The sequence below is a fragment of the Seriola aureovittata genome, chromosome 13 (assembly GCF_021018895.1).
Source record: "Seriola aureovittata isolate HTS-2021-v1 ecotype China chromosome 13, ASM2101889v1, whole genome shotgun sequence".
Classification (NCBI taxonomy): domain Eukaryota; kingdom Metazoa; phylum Chordata; class Actinopteri; order Carangiformes; family Carangidae; genus Seriola; species Seriola aureovittata.
The window spans coordinates 20,736,697-20,756,286 of record NC_079376.1 but is presented as its reverse complement, the minus strand read 5'-3'; the positions used below and the strand labels follow the sequence as shown (position 1 = coordinate 20,756,286).

The following is a 19,590-nucleotide window of genomic DNA, read 5'->3' as shown; positions in this document are numbered from 1 at the left end:
AACATAATAAATAGTTATATTTCACAATCACAGAACAGCCCTGGGAGTGTCTGCTAAGCAAGACACAGACAGACCAAGAGATGCACTGCCCAGCTCAGTTAGGGACTGTAGAGAGATCCACTGCAAGCTAGCACAACGTTAGCCCACTTTTATTTGCTTACATCAAACTTGGAGAGAACAAGTTTACTCTCATGGTGTTTTTTCTCTTTTCGTGACCAGACTGATGGTTCCATTCTCTCATCAAACTTGTAAACACTGACACCCACTTTGACACGAGGGTGAGGCGGGGTCCTTGTGTAATTTGTGGAGCCCTTCACCACTTGTGTAGGGAGCGTATTGGTCCGCCCAACTCTGAAAATATGCAGGCATCGATAGAAGGAATTGATAAGCTCGGGGGCAAACGATTCCAAGGGTTCGGACAATTTTAAACCTATTCTCAACTGGATTCAGTTCACGATCCCATCCCAAAAAAAGAAATTGAAGACCTTTCTTTCTCTTTATCTTCTACATCTTTTATGATTTTATTCGGTTTACTATTTATGGTTACCCTACGTTTTATTGACACTGAAAATGCATTCTTGACCTTGGAAACACAAGCTGACATTCAGCAGCTGTTCTAACTAGAGATTTCGATCGAATCACGTTTTCATCATTGTTACTATTTATCTGTGTTCCCTGTAGTCGGCTCAACGTTGTTTCCCAATTTTAATCCTTTGTGAAGCATTTTGTGTGGCATCTCTACATGAAACATGCTATACAAATAAAGTTATTATTATTTGTATTAAAAAAGTTTAAAATAGTGAGAGGTCAAAGAAAATAGACTTTGCGTTCACACATCTCTGCCTCCATCCAAATGGCAGTCGTCACTAAAGTCTACTATAATTGAATTTCAGATGGCTCCTCTTATTAAGTCATTAGCAGCAAAATATCTCTCTTTTGGAGAGAAAGGGAAAGAAAGAGGGAAAATTATATGGGGAGAAAGAGGGAAAAAGGCTGGTGAGGGAGAAAAAGGAGAAAGCGGAGCAAAGAAAGGCACACAGTAGAAAGATAGAGGAGAGAGGGGGTGGATAAAAAGGCTCTTTTGTGTCAAGTCAGAAACTCATTTTCTTGTGCGTGGCTGAAAAGAGAGGAGAGAGTGAAGTGTTTGTGCTTTCTCCAGCTCTCTCTCTCCCTCTCTCTCTCTCTCTCCATTTCAGCCCTTTACTCTCCGTCTCTCTCCCGCAGTGCAGTTCATTGTGGCGGTGTTCGACTACTGCGATCACTTGAGACTGAGGGAGGCCGGAGGAGACGAGGTGAGAGGAGGAGAAAGGGAGCTTGTTAGCGCATTAGGAGCTGGGCCCTCTGCTGGGATATGTGCGTGTGTGTGAAGGGGGTGGGGGTGGGTGTGTATCTACGAGTATGAGTCTGTACATAGAATATGGTGTGAATATACTGTGTATATGTATATGTGAAAGTACAGTACCTATTCAGAGCATATTTGAAAGTATAGTACCGACTGAGAGTCTTAGATAGAAGTGGGTTATTTCAGTATTTTTCTTCTCATTATCATTTACATAATGACCCAGGGGATAAATATATATAGTTTTAATTCACAGTTTATAATAAAATAAAAAAATTTAATTGTTAAGGATTCAAATCTTTTCCTGTGTCAGTCTTTACTTTAGGAACATTAGACCTTCTTTAAAACTGCCATGACGTGTGTCTACAGTTCAGTTGGAGTCTGTATTTATGCAGTATCTAAATGAACTGACTGGATATGATTTTAAAAGAAACAACTCAACAAACGGTCCAGGACATGACAGTAACTGAACCATCTGGGAAAAAGGAAGGAAAAGGGTAAGTGCAGAGATGGAAAAAATATCTTCAGCATATGTTATTTGGGGCAATGTAACATTGGCATTGGTATGAGGTAAGAGTCGATAATTATAGTGAGAAAAAATTTCACAAAACAAGATCAACCTCACAGGGAAGATATCCAAGAGAGTCAATAATGGAGTCCGCCACCAATCTCCATTAAGAGGCGTTATGGATGACCTAAACAACAAAACAACTTCATCACATGTATAAGCAAGGTGGATCCTGAAGACACACGACTTGGCAACTTGGGCAAGAATAGAGTTCAAGCCAAGGAAGTCAAGAAGCACAGTGATAAGAACTGGGGAAGTGACTGGCAGGAGGTCCATGAGTACAGGAGGGTTATACCATCAATTGAGGAAAACTCAATACAAATTGTCTAGGTGAGTGGTATGATGCCTCTGAAACAGGCAGATGAATGGCAGAGAAAGATACAAGGATCAGGCTTACCAGGTGAGTTCAAGGCCTGGCTCTTTCAGAATCATCTGCTATCAAGATTCATGTGGTTACCTATGACATGAGTGGATGGAATCGAGACATGAGTGAACAAACTCCTTCACAGGTAACTTGGAATTCCAACAAGCTTCATGTCAGTAGGGATACAGATCAGGTCTGGGCAGCTGAAACGTCAGTGACACATGCAGAAAGCATGTTGAAGTTGAAGGCATGGTGTGACAAGGATTCAGAACCACTCATTCCCAGCAATGGGGGAAAGCAGACCCAAGGTAGAGGAGAGGCATGATCCAAGCTGGCACAAGTCAAGGTCCTTGAAGCTTGGATCACAAGGAACCTGGACGAAGTAAGACCTGCCAACGTGGAAGATCACGTGGCCTGAACTGTAGAGACTGGAGCACTTCCGCATATTTCCTGCTCCGATCAGTGTATGACACTCTTCCCACACCTCATTCAAACAAACCTGCACAGGGGGGGAATGACGGAGGACCCACTGTGCAAGTTATGTTGACAGAAAGGCACGTTGGTGCACATACTGGTGGGGTGCATGACTGCTCTTATCCAGAGGAGATACAGATCTCATCACGACAAAGGTCCTCAGAGCACTGGCTGACATCTTGGAGCAGGACACATGGAAAAGGTGTCAGACCCACAGGAAACCAGCCTCAGCCATACAGTTCATCAGGGAGGGGGAGAAGCCACCCTCCATCAACTGTCAGTCCATCGTTCTGATGGAACTGACAGTAACATGCAAAGAAGGATAAGAAGACACCTCAGAGAGGTAAGGGTACCTGGTCTAACAATGCAGGGACAAAGGGTGGCAGGAATGGCTATTTCCAGTTGAGATTGACAGCAAGAGTTTCCCAGTGACCTGTGTGTGGAAGATGCTCACAGCTGCTGGCAGGTTGGGGGAGGCAGTGGAAAAGAGCCTCTTGGTAGTTCTGCAACAGGCGGGACAAATGAAGCCAGGAGACGATGTGCAGGGACTGGCCATCGCCCACCAACTGGAAGACGTTCTGATCCAAGGCAGAGACATCCAAGGAAAGTTGGACGCCACCTGACGACTTCTTCTCATGGCTGAAAGCTTCAGTCATAGGAGAGTGACTGAAGGTGTTAACATGTAGATGTATCCAATAGCATGGGGGCAAAACCAGCCATTTCAGTGGTGGGGACCTGTCCCCAGTGTAAACAACACCTATGGGAAAGGGTCATTTTTAAGGCACACTTAGCCCTACCATTAAGTAATGAAAAACAATTTTTTACAAATGGTATTCTGGAAAAACTATGATAAAAGCACTTTGGAGATATTTTCTAAATGTAAAATCAAATGGTATAAGCGTAGATTCTCTATGCCAAAGGCAAAAAATCCTTTATCTACCTTCTGTTACAACCCATTTTCATAGCTCATTTTACAGACTTACTGTATTACAAAATTACACACTTCATACAAAAGAAAAGTACATAAAGCATGTCTGCTGAACATGTTCAATAAGCTTTTCACCTACTTGTAGACTCCTGACACAGGCTATTCTCTCATCGTGCTGTCTTTTTATTGCTTTCTTTCACTCTCTTTTTGAAAGAAGCTGGCTGAATGATGTTTAAACATCAATAACATTAAATTCACAACCCCAACAATAAATACTCCTGTTCACTGGGCAGGATGATATGCGTTTACCCATTTACTGTAGATCGAATGCTAGTGTGTGTTAAAGCTGAGTCAGTGGTTCGGTCTGAATGGGGTATTGAAAACAGAACCTCTCCTTGTTGCAGAGGATGCCATAAAAATGTACATTAAGAACCAGCTGCTGATCCCTTTAATTGTTTAAGTATCAAACATAACTTTGCTCTTTGGATTTCATTATTAAATGATAAAATCTAGTGTTAAGAAGTGAAGATTAAATCAAATGTGGTATATTCCTGTGAAGTGAGCCGTTTGGAAAATCCCTGACAGTATCTTAACTCCCTTTTTTTTTTTTTTTAAAGTATATTTTTTGGGGCTTTTATGCCTTTAATGGACAGCACAGTGGAGAGTGACAGGAAACAGGGAGGCAGAGAGAGGGGGAATGACATGCAGCGAAAGGCCGTCCGATGCGGGATTCGAACCGGGGCCAACTGCAGCGAGGACTGTAGCCTCTACACATGGGGCGCCTGCTTAAACCACTACGCTACACGACGCCCCTTAACTCCCTTTTTTATTCAAGATGCAGACTCTCACTGCCTAGAATACATATCTCACAATTTCAAAACAACAATGTAAAACAGTGGAACCTCAGTTCCAACATACAGCCACACATACAAGTCACTGTCACTGACATGTATGGACAATGTCCGATAGCTCACCTGGTAGAGTGGCGACTGCATGGCAAGGCTAAGTCCTCACCACACACAAAAAGAAATGGCTTTATTGACAGCAACTACAGTGATGGTGAGAGAGCGAGAGTGCTCTCTTCTGTTCAAGTGCAGCTGCTTGGTGAAGAAGCAGTGTCAGTTGCAACTTTGGGAAAAAAAGAAGAACTGGGTAACAAGAATCGGTAGCAACAGCCACCACGGCTGAACAGATAAGAGGAAAGAAAGATACCTACAGAAACTTAACAGCCAATAGTACAAAATCCAAGTTGAAGCCTCTTGGTGTTGCAGTGGGAACAAAAACACTATATCAAAGTACTCAAGGTGAAAAAGAACAGCTTCAAAGGTCCTCTCTGGAGCTCTAGGAACAACAGGTCAGTCAGCCAATCAGAGGAGAGAGAGAGGCTCTGATTTATACAACAGAGTTATACAGCCTTAGGCCTGGTTCTGGTGCAAACCGTTGGATCATCTGGCAGTCCACACATGCAGCCATAATAAAAGCTGGTTTTCAGTGCAAATGTAACTCAAAACAACACAAAAAGTAATCGAATGTACACAAGTGGACAAAATTGTTGGTACCCTTCCGTCAAAGAAAGAAAAACCTACAATGGTCACTGAAATAACTTGAAACTGACAAAAGTAATAATAAATTAAAAAATTACTGAAAATTAACTAATTAAAATCAGGCATTGCTTTTGAATTGTGGTTCAACAGAATCATTTTAAAAAACAAACTAATTCTCTAAATCATATGATACCTGAGCATTAATAACAAAAACCTGAATTCTCTGCAAGACTGTCATCATTATGCATATTCAAAACTACAGGTTAGCCCACTCAACTATAGATTATCAGAACCAGAGGCTTCATCTAACTGGATAACAGACATCCACATTAATATCAGTTACAGCAGAGATCATCTCCTGTTGTTTGTATTTCCTGAGAACACCTTAGCTGGCTGGCTAGTATTAGCTACCCAACAGGTAGGGACAAACTGAACAAAGTAGAATCCACACACTGTTCACTCCCATGGCTTCACCTCTCATAAGTAGAGATAATGCCTCAACAACAAACACCAACCAAGAGACTAATTTTTCAGTCCTCTTAAATGCCGCCATTAAATTTTCCATGGGATAACCAGGGGTAGCTCGTCGCCTGGAGATGGGGGACACCTGGAGTCACAGTTTACTGGACTGATGACAGCTAATGTAGCCAGCGATCATGTACATTACTTTTAGACTGAAAATAAACATTTTGTGCACATCTAAAAAAATTCTCAATGCAGACATTTCACATATCATGCAAAAAACACATTTAAATTAATCAAAATTGATTTTAATATACTGCTTGCATGATATACTATGTATTAACATCATTATTTAAAATGAAATATCTCATAATGAAGTTATTTCCCATAATACCCATCTCTATGCACATGGAAATTCTCCATGCTGCTCTAAACAGCATTTCTTCTGATACTGTTTTTTACATTGAGAAATACTGTGAAAATTATTTTAGTTAAATGTAGACAGTACTGTCATTTTTACAAACCTGGCTGAGCTCTGATGCTTTTACATTGAAAAATACCAAAGTGATAAGAGATTTAGAAGAACCAACACTGCTGGCTCCAGCTCTCTCTGGACAGTGTTCGCTCGCTGCTATTCAGACTCTCCCTTGAAGTTTTTATGAATCATTTGGTCAGAGAAGTGAACAAATCACTCCGTCATTAAACTGGGTGAATCACCAACATCTCTGTCACTGTGAAGCAGCACAGTCTTCCCTTCTTATCAATGTGAACAAAGGAAAAGTATTCCGTATAATATTTCATGGCAAACACAGACTTTTAAAAAGGTGAAAGATTAAATGAAAACTGCAACAACACCACTTCTGCCCATTTTCTAAGGCTTGTCTGCAAGATACCTCTTCTCAGAAAGAAACACACACACACACACACACACACACACACACACACACACACACACACACACACACACACACACCCTATCTGTCCTCTCCACCCTAGGCATTGGAACAGACAACATAGAGTAGGACATCAGAGGGATAATACAATTGGAAAAGCTTTACAGCGTGTAATGATAAACCTGTGCGTGTGTGTGTATGTGTGTGTCCATGCCCAAAGGAACAAGCTAATGGGTTTATATCTTTCTGTGATAGCAATGATATGGAGGCTTTGTGATTTCATTATGAGTGTGTGTGTGTCCACGTACGCCAAAGATGAGGACAGAGATAGGTTGGTCTAATGCACTACTTATTGTTAGGGCCTGATGTGCACGTCACCACACACACACACAACACACACACACACACACACACACACACACACACACACACACAGACGCACACACAGACGCACGCACACACTTCCACAATCGTATTTACCCCTATTCATCTGCTCTTTAACTCAATGCAAAAACAGAGACGGAGGAGAAAAACAGACGTGATACATTAATTGGCCCCTTGTCACCCCACTATTTCACCCTTTGACATGTGTGTGTGGGCCTGATGTGCACCCCCCACACACACACACACTCACACACGCTCCTCCTTGTCACCACTGGGGAGCCCTAAAGCTGCCAGCGCAATTACAAGCTTTATTTAACGGACACACACACCAAAGTGCAAAAAGGCACACACAAACACACAGCATGGGTGTTGGTGATTGTCACTGAGGCCATAGTAATAATTCTCTGATTAGGGAGATGGATCCTGTTCTTATCTGCAGGCTCTAAACGTTAGATAATATTCACCACACACACATATATCCATATGCACAAAACCTTATAAGTCCTTATAACATGGATATAAGAAGTGACACAAAAAAAAAGGTCACTCCTGACAACCCAGTTGTTTTGCACAGATATTAAATTCAGAGTTAAGGATATTTAATATGTTCATCTTTCCACTTGTAGCGCTGTTCACAATATGCCTTAGTTAAAAAATAATGATCAGTTTTATACCAAAAGTTAGGAGCTATAAGATAAAATGACTCACTGATTAATTCATCTCCAGAAAGCTAACTGTAAACTATTGTAATAACCAATAAGTTGTTTTTTGAGCACAAATGCCAAACATTTTATTTGCTGCTTTTCTTTGTCTTAAATTATAGTATAAATATTTCTGGGATAATATGGAAACTATTTTCGGACTATTTTGTAATTGTAAAACTACTGAGTAGGTAAATAGTCAGCAGATTAATTTATAAAGAAAATAATAAAACCAGTTGCTAATATACTGTATGTTAAACTAATAATATGAAAGAAACAATGTGAATAAAAGGCTTGTTTTTGGTCACTCTGCTGGGATGAAACTAGTGTGTGAAAGCTGCACAAATGCTGTCTCACTTGGCACTAATTAGCTGTTGGTTAATGTGCTTTTTCTTAGATTAATTCATTATTCATTTACATTGATATTGATACTCCGAGCCTTCGTAAACGGTTCTCTTGTTTCCGTCTGTTGACGGTCAAATTGAAGGCAGCTATCAGAGCTCATGACACACAGTTTGCTGTGCGTCGTCTTGGTTATCTGTGACATCCCAGCCTGAATCTTAAACACCTTGTCACATAACAATACTTACACACCCTGGCACAATGTGAATTCAAACACAAACACACACACATACACACACACAGCAGATTAGCTTGTTTACCAGTCAGAGGGGGGTCTGCTCCAACAAGGTGTGATCAAGCCACTGATAGCTACAACTCATGTGTCTGCACAGCTCTCTGTGACAAGGGGTATATGTATACACATATACACACACATACACACACATACACACACACACACACACACACACACACACACACACACACACACACACACACACACACACACACACACACACAGTCATTACATGAATCATATACTTCACAAATTAGTGCAGAAAAGCATGATGGAACATGAGTAATATCTAAAGTTATACACCTCACTAACCAGTAATTTGGCTTTTTCTCTTCGATAATTCTTCAGTCTATGTGTGTGTGTGTGTGTGTGTGTGTGTGTGTGTGTGTGTGTGTGTCAGTGTCTGTTTAAAATATACATGTATCTTCAGTTCACACAGAATAGAAACATCAGAGCATTTTGAGGTCCGTGCCAGTAGCTGTTTTGAGTCGGGGGCCTCATCTAAAGATTTGATGTAACAGGAATTTCTTGTTGTCATGTATGTGGGAAATGAAAACATTTCAGAACCCCTTTAAACAATGCAGGGAAGTTTGATGGTAGTCTTCAGACCTCACACACCTCCTTCACTGTAATCTGCGCAGGCTTAAATTCTGTTTGATGGAATGAGATGAGAATTAGCGCTGGGTTGCAAAAATCGAAAATTCTCAGATTCAAATCAATTTTCATTTGAATAATCCGATATAGATTCATAAAACGGCCGTAACCCAATTAGTCTTGCTTGACCAGACTTATCGTGCAACGAGATCTGGTCATGTGACAATGTGGCTCCAATGAAGACAGCGGCAAATCTAAGAGGCAGATGTATGGTTGTATTTCGGATTTAAAAGCTACGAAGACAGCGAAGAGCAGGAAAAAAGCGAATTACGACCTTGTGAATTGAAACAGAATCTCTTTGGAAAATCAGTGGCAACACCCAGCCCAACTGAGAATGTGAATGTTGGGCTGGAAAATTAAAATCTAAAAGATTTCTCATGATTTTTGTAAAACAGCGGATGAGTGATCTATAATTCAATCATAAAAGTCGACTGACTGTATCATCTGTACACATTCATCATGCACCAAAGTGTTAATGATCATAGTGCTAATATTGTACGTGCTTGTCTAACAGCCTTACATCCTGACAGCATCTCTCACACACACACACACTTTTCCCCAAGGAGTAGTGGAAGAGATTAGCTGTGACCCCTCCTCCTCACCCCTTTCTTTTCATTTCCTCTATCTGCCCAACGGGAAACAATTAACCACAATCACCTCCCCCTCTGCATGCATTCACACACAGACTCGCATTCATTTCTTTACTCTTAACCCTCACTAAAACACAGACCCTTCACCTAATCCTAATTGTATATTTAAGCCTCAAATATCACTCAACGTGTGGTTCTGATTTGCTGTCAATTTGCCAGTGTGGCTGCTCATGGAGCGCTGTGTTTTCAATGAGGACTGTGTACATACATCCATTTTTGACAATATGCAGAAGCTTTATTTCTCACTTCAAAATGTTGCAGTGTGCTGACAATTCCCTCTAAAGTGGTTTTAAGTTTCGCCATTATTCTCATTTCTAAAAAATCTGTCTCACTGATTTTTTTTTACTTTACACAACTGCATCAAACGCAGCGGTACAGCTTTCTTTTACATCAGGGGAGGTGCTCCCTCCATGTCTGATGGAAGTAGTGGTACTCTGGGGAGGTGAAGGATAACATGACCCCATTTCAGCATCCGCAATAACAAAATGTCTTCAATTTGTAAGGTTTTGCCCTCACCTTTCTACCATGGTGAGGAACATACACTCCTTGTCACACACAGCAGATTGTAGCCTTACTGGGACAATAGACTCTATTGTGGGAGCTGGCAAAAAGAAGCCAGGCAGGCCGCTAGGCGTTTGGCTGCTCTTGGTGTGTGTGTGTGTGTGTGTGTGTGTGTGTGTGTGTGTGTGTGTGTGGATATGGGGGATAATAGCACTACATGCCCAGAGCTGCCATCATTTCACTGGGAACAGTGTGTGAAAGAGAGGGAAAGGCAATGACACACACATGCACAGAAAACACACACACAAACACAGCATCGCTATCACACTGAGCCATATGCTGACCCCAGCCTCAGTGCAGCTATCTCTGCCAATCAACTACTAGAGGGGATGTCCCAGACACACACACACACACACACACACACACACACACACACACACACACACACACACACACACACACACACACATACAAACTCGATAGCTCTAATCCTCAGAGTGAAATGTATACAAATATACACATGAAACATAAACACAGTGAAATGCACAAATGTAAATGGACAGATGATATACATTTGAAGAATCATCCACACACAAACACCTGCTGGCAGAGTGTGTGTGTGTGTGTATGTTTGTAGCAGCTTAGTATCTCTCCAACATTGTTCCCCAGAACCACAATCACCCAATAGCAGGTGGAAGACGGCCACAGCTTGGTCTTTCACAGACTCATTCACTAAACACCAACTGACATGCACACTCTAATGCACGCACGCACGCACGCACGCACACGCACGCACACACACACACACACACACACACACACACACCACACACACACACAACACACACACACACACACCACACACACACACACACACACACACACACACACAATATACAAACAGGGATGGATGTCAGCACTGATCTCCCGATTCGATTCACAAAGCCCAGAATCGATTAATTTCGATTCCTGAAGATTCATTTACATCAGATCAATACCAACGTTTAACATTAAGTGATTCTCAGAATTTAACCAGGGAACTTAAATTTCTTCTACATTCAACAAGTGAGCAACACTAGTGTTTCTTCCAATCTAAAATTGTGTGAAGCGCACTAACACTGGTCCGGTTGTGGCCCAAGGATTTACTTTCCTTGGTAAATGTAAGCAAATAAAAAACAACACATCTATATTTTCTTATGCCTGAGCAGGAATAATAAAAAAGACCTGCACCACTGACGAAGGTGTCATCGTTATACAAAGCAAATGCTATCCTATACAGCGACACATGGACTGTCAGTAGCAGATGCTTACCAGTAGAGACATCCACTTTAATGATCACTTTGAGCACAGACAGGGCAGAAACTGAAAGTCTGCTCACTAATTCTTCTGCACTGTTTGTGTTGACAGCACATCAACCTGACATCTGCAGACAGTTGGTTAGGTCTCCGGCAGCGAGAGATTGAAGAAAAAAAAAAGAAGAAAAGAACCCACACGCTGTTGAGTCAACTTCCACGGCTTCATATCTCATAGCAAGAGATAATACCTCTTCAACAAACACAGACAGAGCTCAGATCAGTGTGCAGTCTTTTTTTTCAGTGTGTAGATACGATCTCTAGATTAGCTAGGAGATTCAGCTATCCCATTTACACACCCTGAAGCTCCACTGGAACCACTTATAACAAGTAACAACTGCCTACACAGGATATCTGGCGCAGATGTACATGTTTACTGCGCAAGGTGGATCTTGAGATTTGTTATCAGATGGTGGAGTGGCTGTAACAGATCTGGCTAAGTGAACCAAAGGGATCCGGGATCTGTAGCTCACCTTTTAGAGTGCGCACCACGTCTCTACAGCAGCCGGCTCAGGCTGCATGTTATCCTCTCTGTCACCCCTATCTCTCCTGTCTCTCTCTACTAATATACTACCAAATGAACATATCTTAATTGTAATAAATTAAAGAATATAACTAGTATTAGCATTTACTGAAAACGTTGTGATACAGTCAAGGTCTTGCAGCTGAAACCCATCACTATGATATATATATATATATATATATATATATATATATGATATAGAAACATAAAGTTATGTTGTCATATTGAGACCACATCAGGTTTCCTAATCTTTCTGGACGAATCAGGTCTGAGTTCCCCTCTAGGAGCCTGTCTGTGTCCGTCTTTGTAGAGGTACAAAGTTGGAATTGACCCGTTCCCTCATGTGACCTGAAGGCAGCATCAGGTTCAGGAGGAGGTGGTGACACCATATTGCTACATATATTGCTCAGCAGTTTGTTCCTCACTTTCATCTGGTCTAATCTATGAGTTCTGAAGAAGAAATCAATCTCACTCTTCATTGACCATGTACAGGTTTTACAACTGCGTACAGTGAGGGCTGTATGCAGAGTGGTCGTATGTGTGTGCGTACATGTATACCACTGGGGAGTCTTGGATTGCTTTTCTTGCTGTAATGAGCTGATATGTGAGATAGAGTTGTGCTTACACACAGCTGCCCCAGCAGCCTGGCACTCCGTGTGTGTGTGTGTGTGTGTGTGTGTGTGTGTGCTTTTGGATGGCTCTAGTCATGGTGAATGAAAGATCAGAGAGAGAGAGAGAAGGCAGATGGACCGCCCTGAGGGCCAGGAGACGGAGAGAGAGAGAGAGCGAGAGCGAGAGGGAAGAAGACAGACAGACAAAGAGAGAGAAAGAAAGAAGAGAAAAATGCCAGTTCAACACTGACACACTTTGCCCTGCCAACCTTCTTTTCATCTCTCTCTTCCCCTATGTGCTTCTGTGTCAGCCCCTCCGTGAGGACACTGCATGTTACAATGCAGCACTCACAAACACACACCACACAGTCACACAGCCTGATGAGGGGCCTCACACACACACACACAAGGACATCAAACCCTCATGAGCTGCATGTGGACTCAACTCTGGGAATGCTTGCTTTTACTTCATAACAAGAAGGTAAAAGCCATGTGTATTACACTGATGAACTAAAACATCACGACCACCCCTGCATAATATGTTGTTGGTCCTTCGCACGCCAACAAAACAGCTCTGACCCACCATGATGGACTCTACAAGACCCCTGAAGGAGCCCTGTGGGACCTGGCACCAACACATCAGCAGCAGATCCTTTAAATCCTGTAAACTGGTGAGGATCAGACTTTTTTACAGTCGCTCAGGTCTTTACAGCTGCCCATTTCTCCCACATCTAACATGTTGACTATTCACTTACCACCTAATATATCCCAGATATTGACATGTGCCATTGTTACGAGATAATCAACGTTATTCGTTTCACCTGTGAGTGGCCCTAATGTTTCAGCTCCATCTCTGTTGCTGCTCCTGTAATTCACATCTGTATTGGTTTACAGTGTTTTAAAGCCACTATTATGAAAATCCAGTGTTTGTCAAGTTCATAAACTCGATTTAAAGTCAGTTTCAGGTTTAATCGACTAATTAGTTTAAATTAAATTTACCCCAAATGTATATGCAATTGTTTGGCCTGTGCTCGAGTTTAAATTTGTGGGTTTTTTCTGTGTATGTTTTTCAGTCTAAGGTCTCTGACTCACTCTGGGGACAAAATAGAGTAAATAGGGAACATATTTTTTCACTTTTTACTTAATTTGTATTGCTATATATATTGTATTATCTTATCTTGTGTTGCCATAAACATTCAGAAACTCTTCTAAGTTGAAACTTATTGTTAAGGATTGTTATTACATCATGATGTCAGAGTTTCTCTCGGGTTAGGACGATGATGATGAGCAGAAATAAAGATAAGGGGGAAAGAAAAGTAAAGAAATCTGAAGAAGAGGAAAAACAGACAACATGACAGAGATAGAAGGAGAAACAGAGATGCTCTGAGATAAGGGAGTTAGAGAGACAGAAGAGCAAATACAGGGACAGAATCAGAGAGAAATGATGATGAGGGGCACAGAGTGACACAAGACAGGAGCAGAAGAAATGAGAGCACAACATGACATAGAGGGATGCTAGGGCAGAGATGCAGAGGCAGAGAGATAGAGGGAGAGAAGGAAAGAAAAAAAGGAGTAAGAAAAGTAGAGTGCAGAGTGGGGGGAGAGAGAGACAGAAGAGGAGAGAGGTGTGTGTAGCAGAGAGATGGGGAGTCAATAATGACTGATTACTGTAATTCAGCCTGTCAGAGACATCGAACTGCTGCTACCACCAATCAATACACACCAGGACACTTGCAGACACACACAAACACCTCCAAACGAGCATGTTCGACACGTGTGTCATCAGGCTTGTGTACATGGCCACACACACACACACACATACAGTACGGACATATATATAAATGCACAAAGCAAAAACCCACAAACACAACTGCAGAGATGTCTACATGTCTGCGCACTCACTCAAGATCGCTGGAGTTGCAGAAAATGCACACACAAGTTGAGATATGAATATGTGTAAAGAAAGTGCACGCGCACGCACAAACACAATGGGGTTGGGAGGTATTAGATACGAGCCCCACACTGAGTCTAACAATCTCTCCGTCTTGCTGGGTGGACGTGGCAAAGCAAAATGGCTTCTCAACCCCCACCCTTCTTCCACCTTGTTGGCTAGCATCACCTCTAACACTCGTATTATCTTTCTGAATGGAGGAAAGAGGGTGGAAGGAAAAGAGGAGGAAGATAGGAAGGGAGGAGAAAGAATAGGGAGCAAGACAGAAGCTGAGAGGGAAAAAAAAGTTGAATGCAAGAAGAGAAAGAGAAAAGAGGGTTGAAAGACAAGAGGCAAGATGAGACTGAGGAGGCAGATTGTGGTGAAGGTGATATGTGGGACAAGGTTAAGAAGGTCAAAGAGAGGAAGAAAGGAGTACACCAAGAGGAGAATCAAGATGAGACAGAGGGGAAATAATAAAAGAAAAAGGAAAGGGAGAGGCAAAAATACTAAATTGTTATTATTCTATTACTGTTACAATGACAAAGTATGGATTGTAATAAATTAGTGGACCAGACATTCGCATCTCTGTGTCAGTGGATTCTCTCTTTGAATGGAGTGACTAGTTTTTAGAGACCTAACCAGTTTTTGAGGAGGTCTTTCCCTCGCTGATACAATGCACAAAAGTTGTCAATAGTACTTGTCTGTCATTGGCAGCTCTCAGTCTTTGTAAGCTCCTGTCATATGGGATGTGGTGGAGCTGAGCTGGCGAGACCTTTGGCCCATGCTGCTGCACAAAGTCTTTATATTTATTTATTTCTCTTCTTTTTGCTCCTTCCCTTTAAAAAGGTACCCTGTGGAGTTTTTGTCCACAAGTAGTGCTATGGAGCAATGCGCTAATGAGGTGAGGAAGTGAGGCAGTGAGGAAGATGTATTTTAGCACAACAAACATGGATGTAATTGTAGGATTTAAAAAATTAAGCTGTACACTTGCTTTATGATAAAGAAAACGCACTAAACATGTTTGTTATCCCTCTAGGAGGCATGGATAAATTTTGGTAAAACTGAATGAACACAAAGAGTAAATAAAGTGTGTTGATTGTAGGTCCACGCTATATTTATTTAACTTAAAAGCTTGGTGAGAAGGACTTTATACTTCTGTCAGCCCAGGTTGCAGGTGGTATAATGACTGATCTGCACATGCTCGAGGTGAGTAAAGCATTGCTTCTGTCTGTCACCCAGAAAATATACCTTATTTCATCACAATGCAAATAAAGTTGAACTTATCTGGATATGAAGGGAGGAAGAACAGATGATAAGCAGACAGACAAGAAGACAGAATCATTAAGGGAATCAAATTGCTCTAAGTGCCTCTTAAAAGAAATTCCAATGATCAGTCAGTAGCTCAGCTCGCCTCAACGGGGGAAACTGTCACCTCACAATTACATGTGCAATTGCGTGTGTGTCTGTGCGTCTCTAACAACGCTGCACGAATCCGCATGTCTGTATGTGGATGTACATGCGTTAGTGAGGAGTTCATATGAGCGTAATCGTCCATCTGCGTTTCTTAGAGTGGAGACTGTGTACGAAGAGTGTGTGTATGTATGAGTGTATGTGTGTGTGTGTGTGTGTGTGTGTGTGTGAGACCAGAGAGCAAAACCCCTCATTCAGAACCAGCATTAGAAAGGAGAATCATCGATAAGTATTGAGCACTGGGCTTGTTCCAACCAAACTACCATCGAAACGGATCAAGCAGACAGACTGTATACACACCCATTGGTCTGTTTCTCTTTCTCTCCTGCACACACGCGCGCACACACACACACACTCCATCCAAACTTTATGTGCCTGGCTGTGCACAACAAACGCACAGACACACGGATGCACGTACACGCACACACTTGATATATAGCACTTCAGAGCCAACTAAATACAGCTCTATCACACAAGCACTTATATTCTGAAAGCCAAACACGACTGGACATTGATTTGCTATTCTTAACACTTGAGCTGAGTGATAACCAACATACTCGCTCACACATACATGAGCAAGGATTTCAACAGACGGCACAACAGCACAGATTTATTCAAACAACTTAAAGTCAGCAAGCGAAGCCTACAAACAACTAAGTTTTAAAGAGCTGAGCATGAGGTGTTAGCCCGGAGATAGTGATTAAAGGCTTCTGTAACTTACCTTTGTCGTTCAGTTTTGAATACTCTGAGTAGGGTTTTCAAAGGATACAAGTTCTGGTATAGAGGAATGAGGGATTTGAGAGCTCGACTGGCGTTGATAGCTGTGGCTCTGACCATGGTGGGCAAAATCTTCATGTCCACGATGGCACCGTCAAACAACGGACCAAAGAACGGCACCTGCAGACACAAACACAAGGAGTGAAACAGGCATTAAACAACAAATAACACAATCCCATGCTGATAAGATATTTTATTTATAACCTTTCGAGGCACTCAAGCACACCTTACAACACAAATCAAATATAAAGTAGCAACAGACAGTATCAAACATCCAACAAGGCTTAAGTATGTTAAAATTGAGAACAAATATATTTGCATAAAATAAATGATTGTATAGAACGTTAGCGCTGGAGTCAAACAGAAAAGGCAAGTTTGAAGGAGTGTGTTTTGAGGTGAAATTTAAAGGATGAAAGAGTCAATATGTCTGACGCTTGTGGCAGCCTCTCAAAGACAGAAAATTCTAGATGTTTTATGAAACAGGACAATCTCTGTCTGTTCTGACAAGCAATGACTGATATGACAAATTTTTTTTTCAATGATACACTATTTGATTCAGGCTATGGTTTTCTGCTTTAATTCAATGCTTTGCTTGTGGAATCCACCAAAGAGAATAATGTCAGACTTTTTATTGAATTTATTTGTGGACCAGGTCTCCAAGCCGTGCACTCTGTGACTGAATACAGTGCTTTCAGGACGACAACACAGAGAATATCTTATCTAACTTGTTTTTGGATTCATGATAATTCAATATTTTTGCTTGTAGAATGAATGAAACGGAATAAGGTTATGTTATTAGTGCTGTGGTATCTATGTCATACAGAAAAAAACAGCATTTTATTGTGTTAAGTCTTGTTTGAAATAGAGTTATGCTATCAGTGCTGTGGTATTAATGTCTGTGTGTTTTAGACTGATACATTAACCAGAGCAGCAAGACTCGGGACAGGACTCTCTCTAGGATTCTTAGTCAATCTGGATGCATATCTGTGTAGTCTGGTAGGAAACATAAAATTATTTACCAAAACACTGTCCATGTTTCCAATTTTATTCCTTACCCAACTCACAGACTCTCCGAGTACATACAATATGAAGTCTCTACCATCAACATAATATCTAGAGCTGCAGCGATTAGTCGATCAATTGGCTGACAGAAAATCACTTTACCAATTCTGGACTAGTTGGCCTTGAAACCTTGAAAAAAGTAGTATGTAGTATTAACTTAAGGTCTACTTTTTTAGCTTTTACTGGAGCTTTCAATCACATCTCACAGTCTTTCTCTGCAGATGAAGTTTGCTCAGACTGAAGAACTTGATTTAGGGATTTTTGTTCTGACATATAGAATTGACAAACATAATCAAACATAATTAATATTATACATATTTCATATAAAGAAATTGACTGAAAGATTGAAAGACATTTAAATAATCTGTAGATTAAGTGTAAGTGTGACATGATGCCATCCGACTGTAAACTGTTTAAGAGGGTGCACCGATTGGCCTCTGTGCATTTGTTCCTCTGTACATTACACACAGTGACTCTAATAATTGGCTTCTGACCAGATTCACATGAATAATGTGTCCCACACTTGGATCCCAACATTTATGTAAGACTAAAAGTCTACAGCAAAACTAGCGGCTCTGTGTGGCTGTACTTAGGCACAGCGATGCGTTGAGCATCAGCGTGCTAACATGATAAAATTGACAACAGCTAACACGTTGATGTTTAGCAAATATAATGTTTGTTATGTGTGTTAGCACTAATTAACACAAAATTAGCACAAAATACAACATATAGCTGAGAGTGAAAGCTAATACTTTTGCAGGTATTTGGTGATAAATCAAAATATTGGACAAATTGACATTTTGACCTGAAGATGGCACTAAATTAAAAGTTAAGGGATCACCAAGGTGATTACAATTCATCCAAAAGGGGGAGATGAATAAGGGCGCCCATTTCATGGCAATCCATTAGTACCAAACTTTAGGAAAACCCATCAAACAGTTGTTGAGATATACCGACCAACCAACACGTACAGAGCCACGAATATGGCTACAAATTAAACTGATGGCCAGTGATTGACACTGCAATTACATTCCCACAACAGGTTACATGTATAGTTATCACCGATTAGTCCAGAGGGGAAGTGAATTATCATCCTGGGTTTTAATGATGAGTCTAAATGTCTTGCTGTTTCAGAGTCATTTTCACCTAATAATAAGGATTCTTGGGAAACACTGAAATGTTGATGCTGAGTAATTGCACAAAGTATTGACGACTGGCAGTTTGAGTCCAGTATCAAAATGCTGAACGCTCCTCTTACCTCTGGTTTTTTGAGAATATGGATGGAGTACATGTGGTTCTTCATGGGGTAGATGATGATTAGTACATCTCCGAACTCAGTGGGGATGATTCCTCGACGGTAGTCTCTGGAATGTTCCGACCAGACAATGTGGACCTCGTCATTACCCAGGTGTCTCAGCTGGAGGCGGAGGCAAGAAATATTAATAGTTGAATCAAAACAGAATAAATGTCTCACATTTTTCTTTGTGAAGCAAAAACAACACAAACTAAGTCAATGCCAACCCCACACACACACACACACACACACACACACACACACACACACACACACACAACACACACACACACACACACACACACACACACACACACACACACAGAGAGGATCTCACACAATGAACTAGAAAGGCTGTATCCATCATAAACCCAAGGCTTTTGATTCTGTGTGTGTACGTGCTATAGGTGGCCCTGGGGGTGATGGAGTGAGTGTGTGAAGATAGTGGACACAGAGAGTGGACACAAAG

At 41.3% G+C, this 19,590-nt stretch overlaps 1 protein-coding gene across 7 annotated transcripts in view; it reads right to left on the bottom strand.

Annotated features, from left to right (window-relative positions):
• Window positions 1–19,590, bottom strand: part of ralgapa1 (Ral GTPase activating protein catalytic subunit alpha 1) — a 76,053-nt gene that overhangs the window by 12,969 nt on the left and 43,494 nt on the right. For all 7 annotated transcript variants that reach the window (XM_056393936.1, XM_056393937.1, XM_056393933.1 and 4 more), the window contains 2 exons: window positions 19,086–19,244; window positions 16,758–16,885 (listed from right to left, as the gene is read on the bottom strand). In XM_056393936.1, the coding sequence (XP_056249911.1) occupies window positions 16,758–16,885; window positions 19,086–19,244 (287 nt within the window). The remainder of the gene's footprint in view (window positions 1–16,757; window positions 16,886–19,085; window positions 19,245–19,590) is intronic.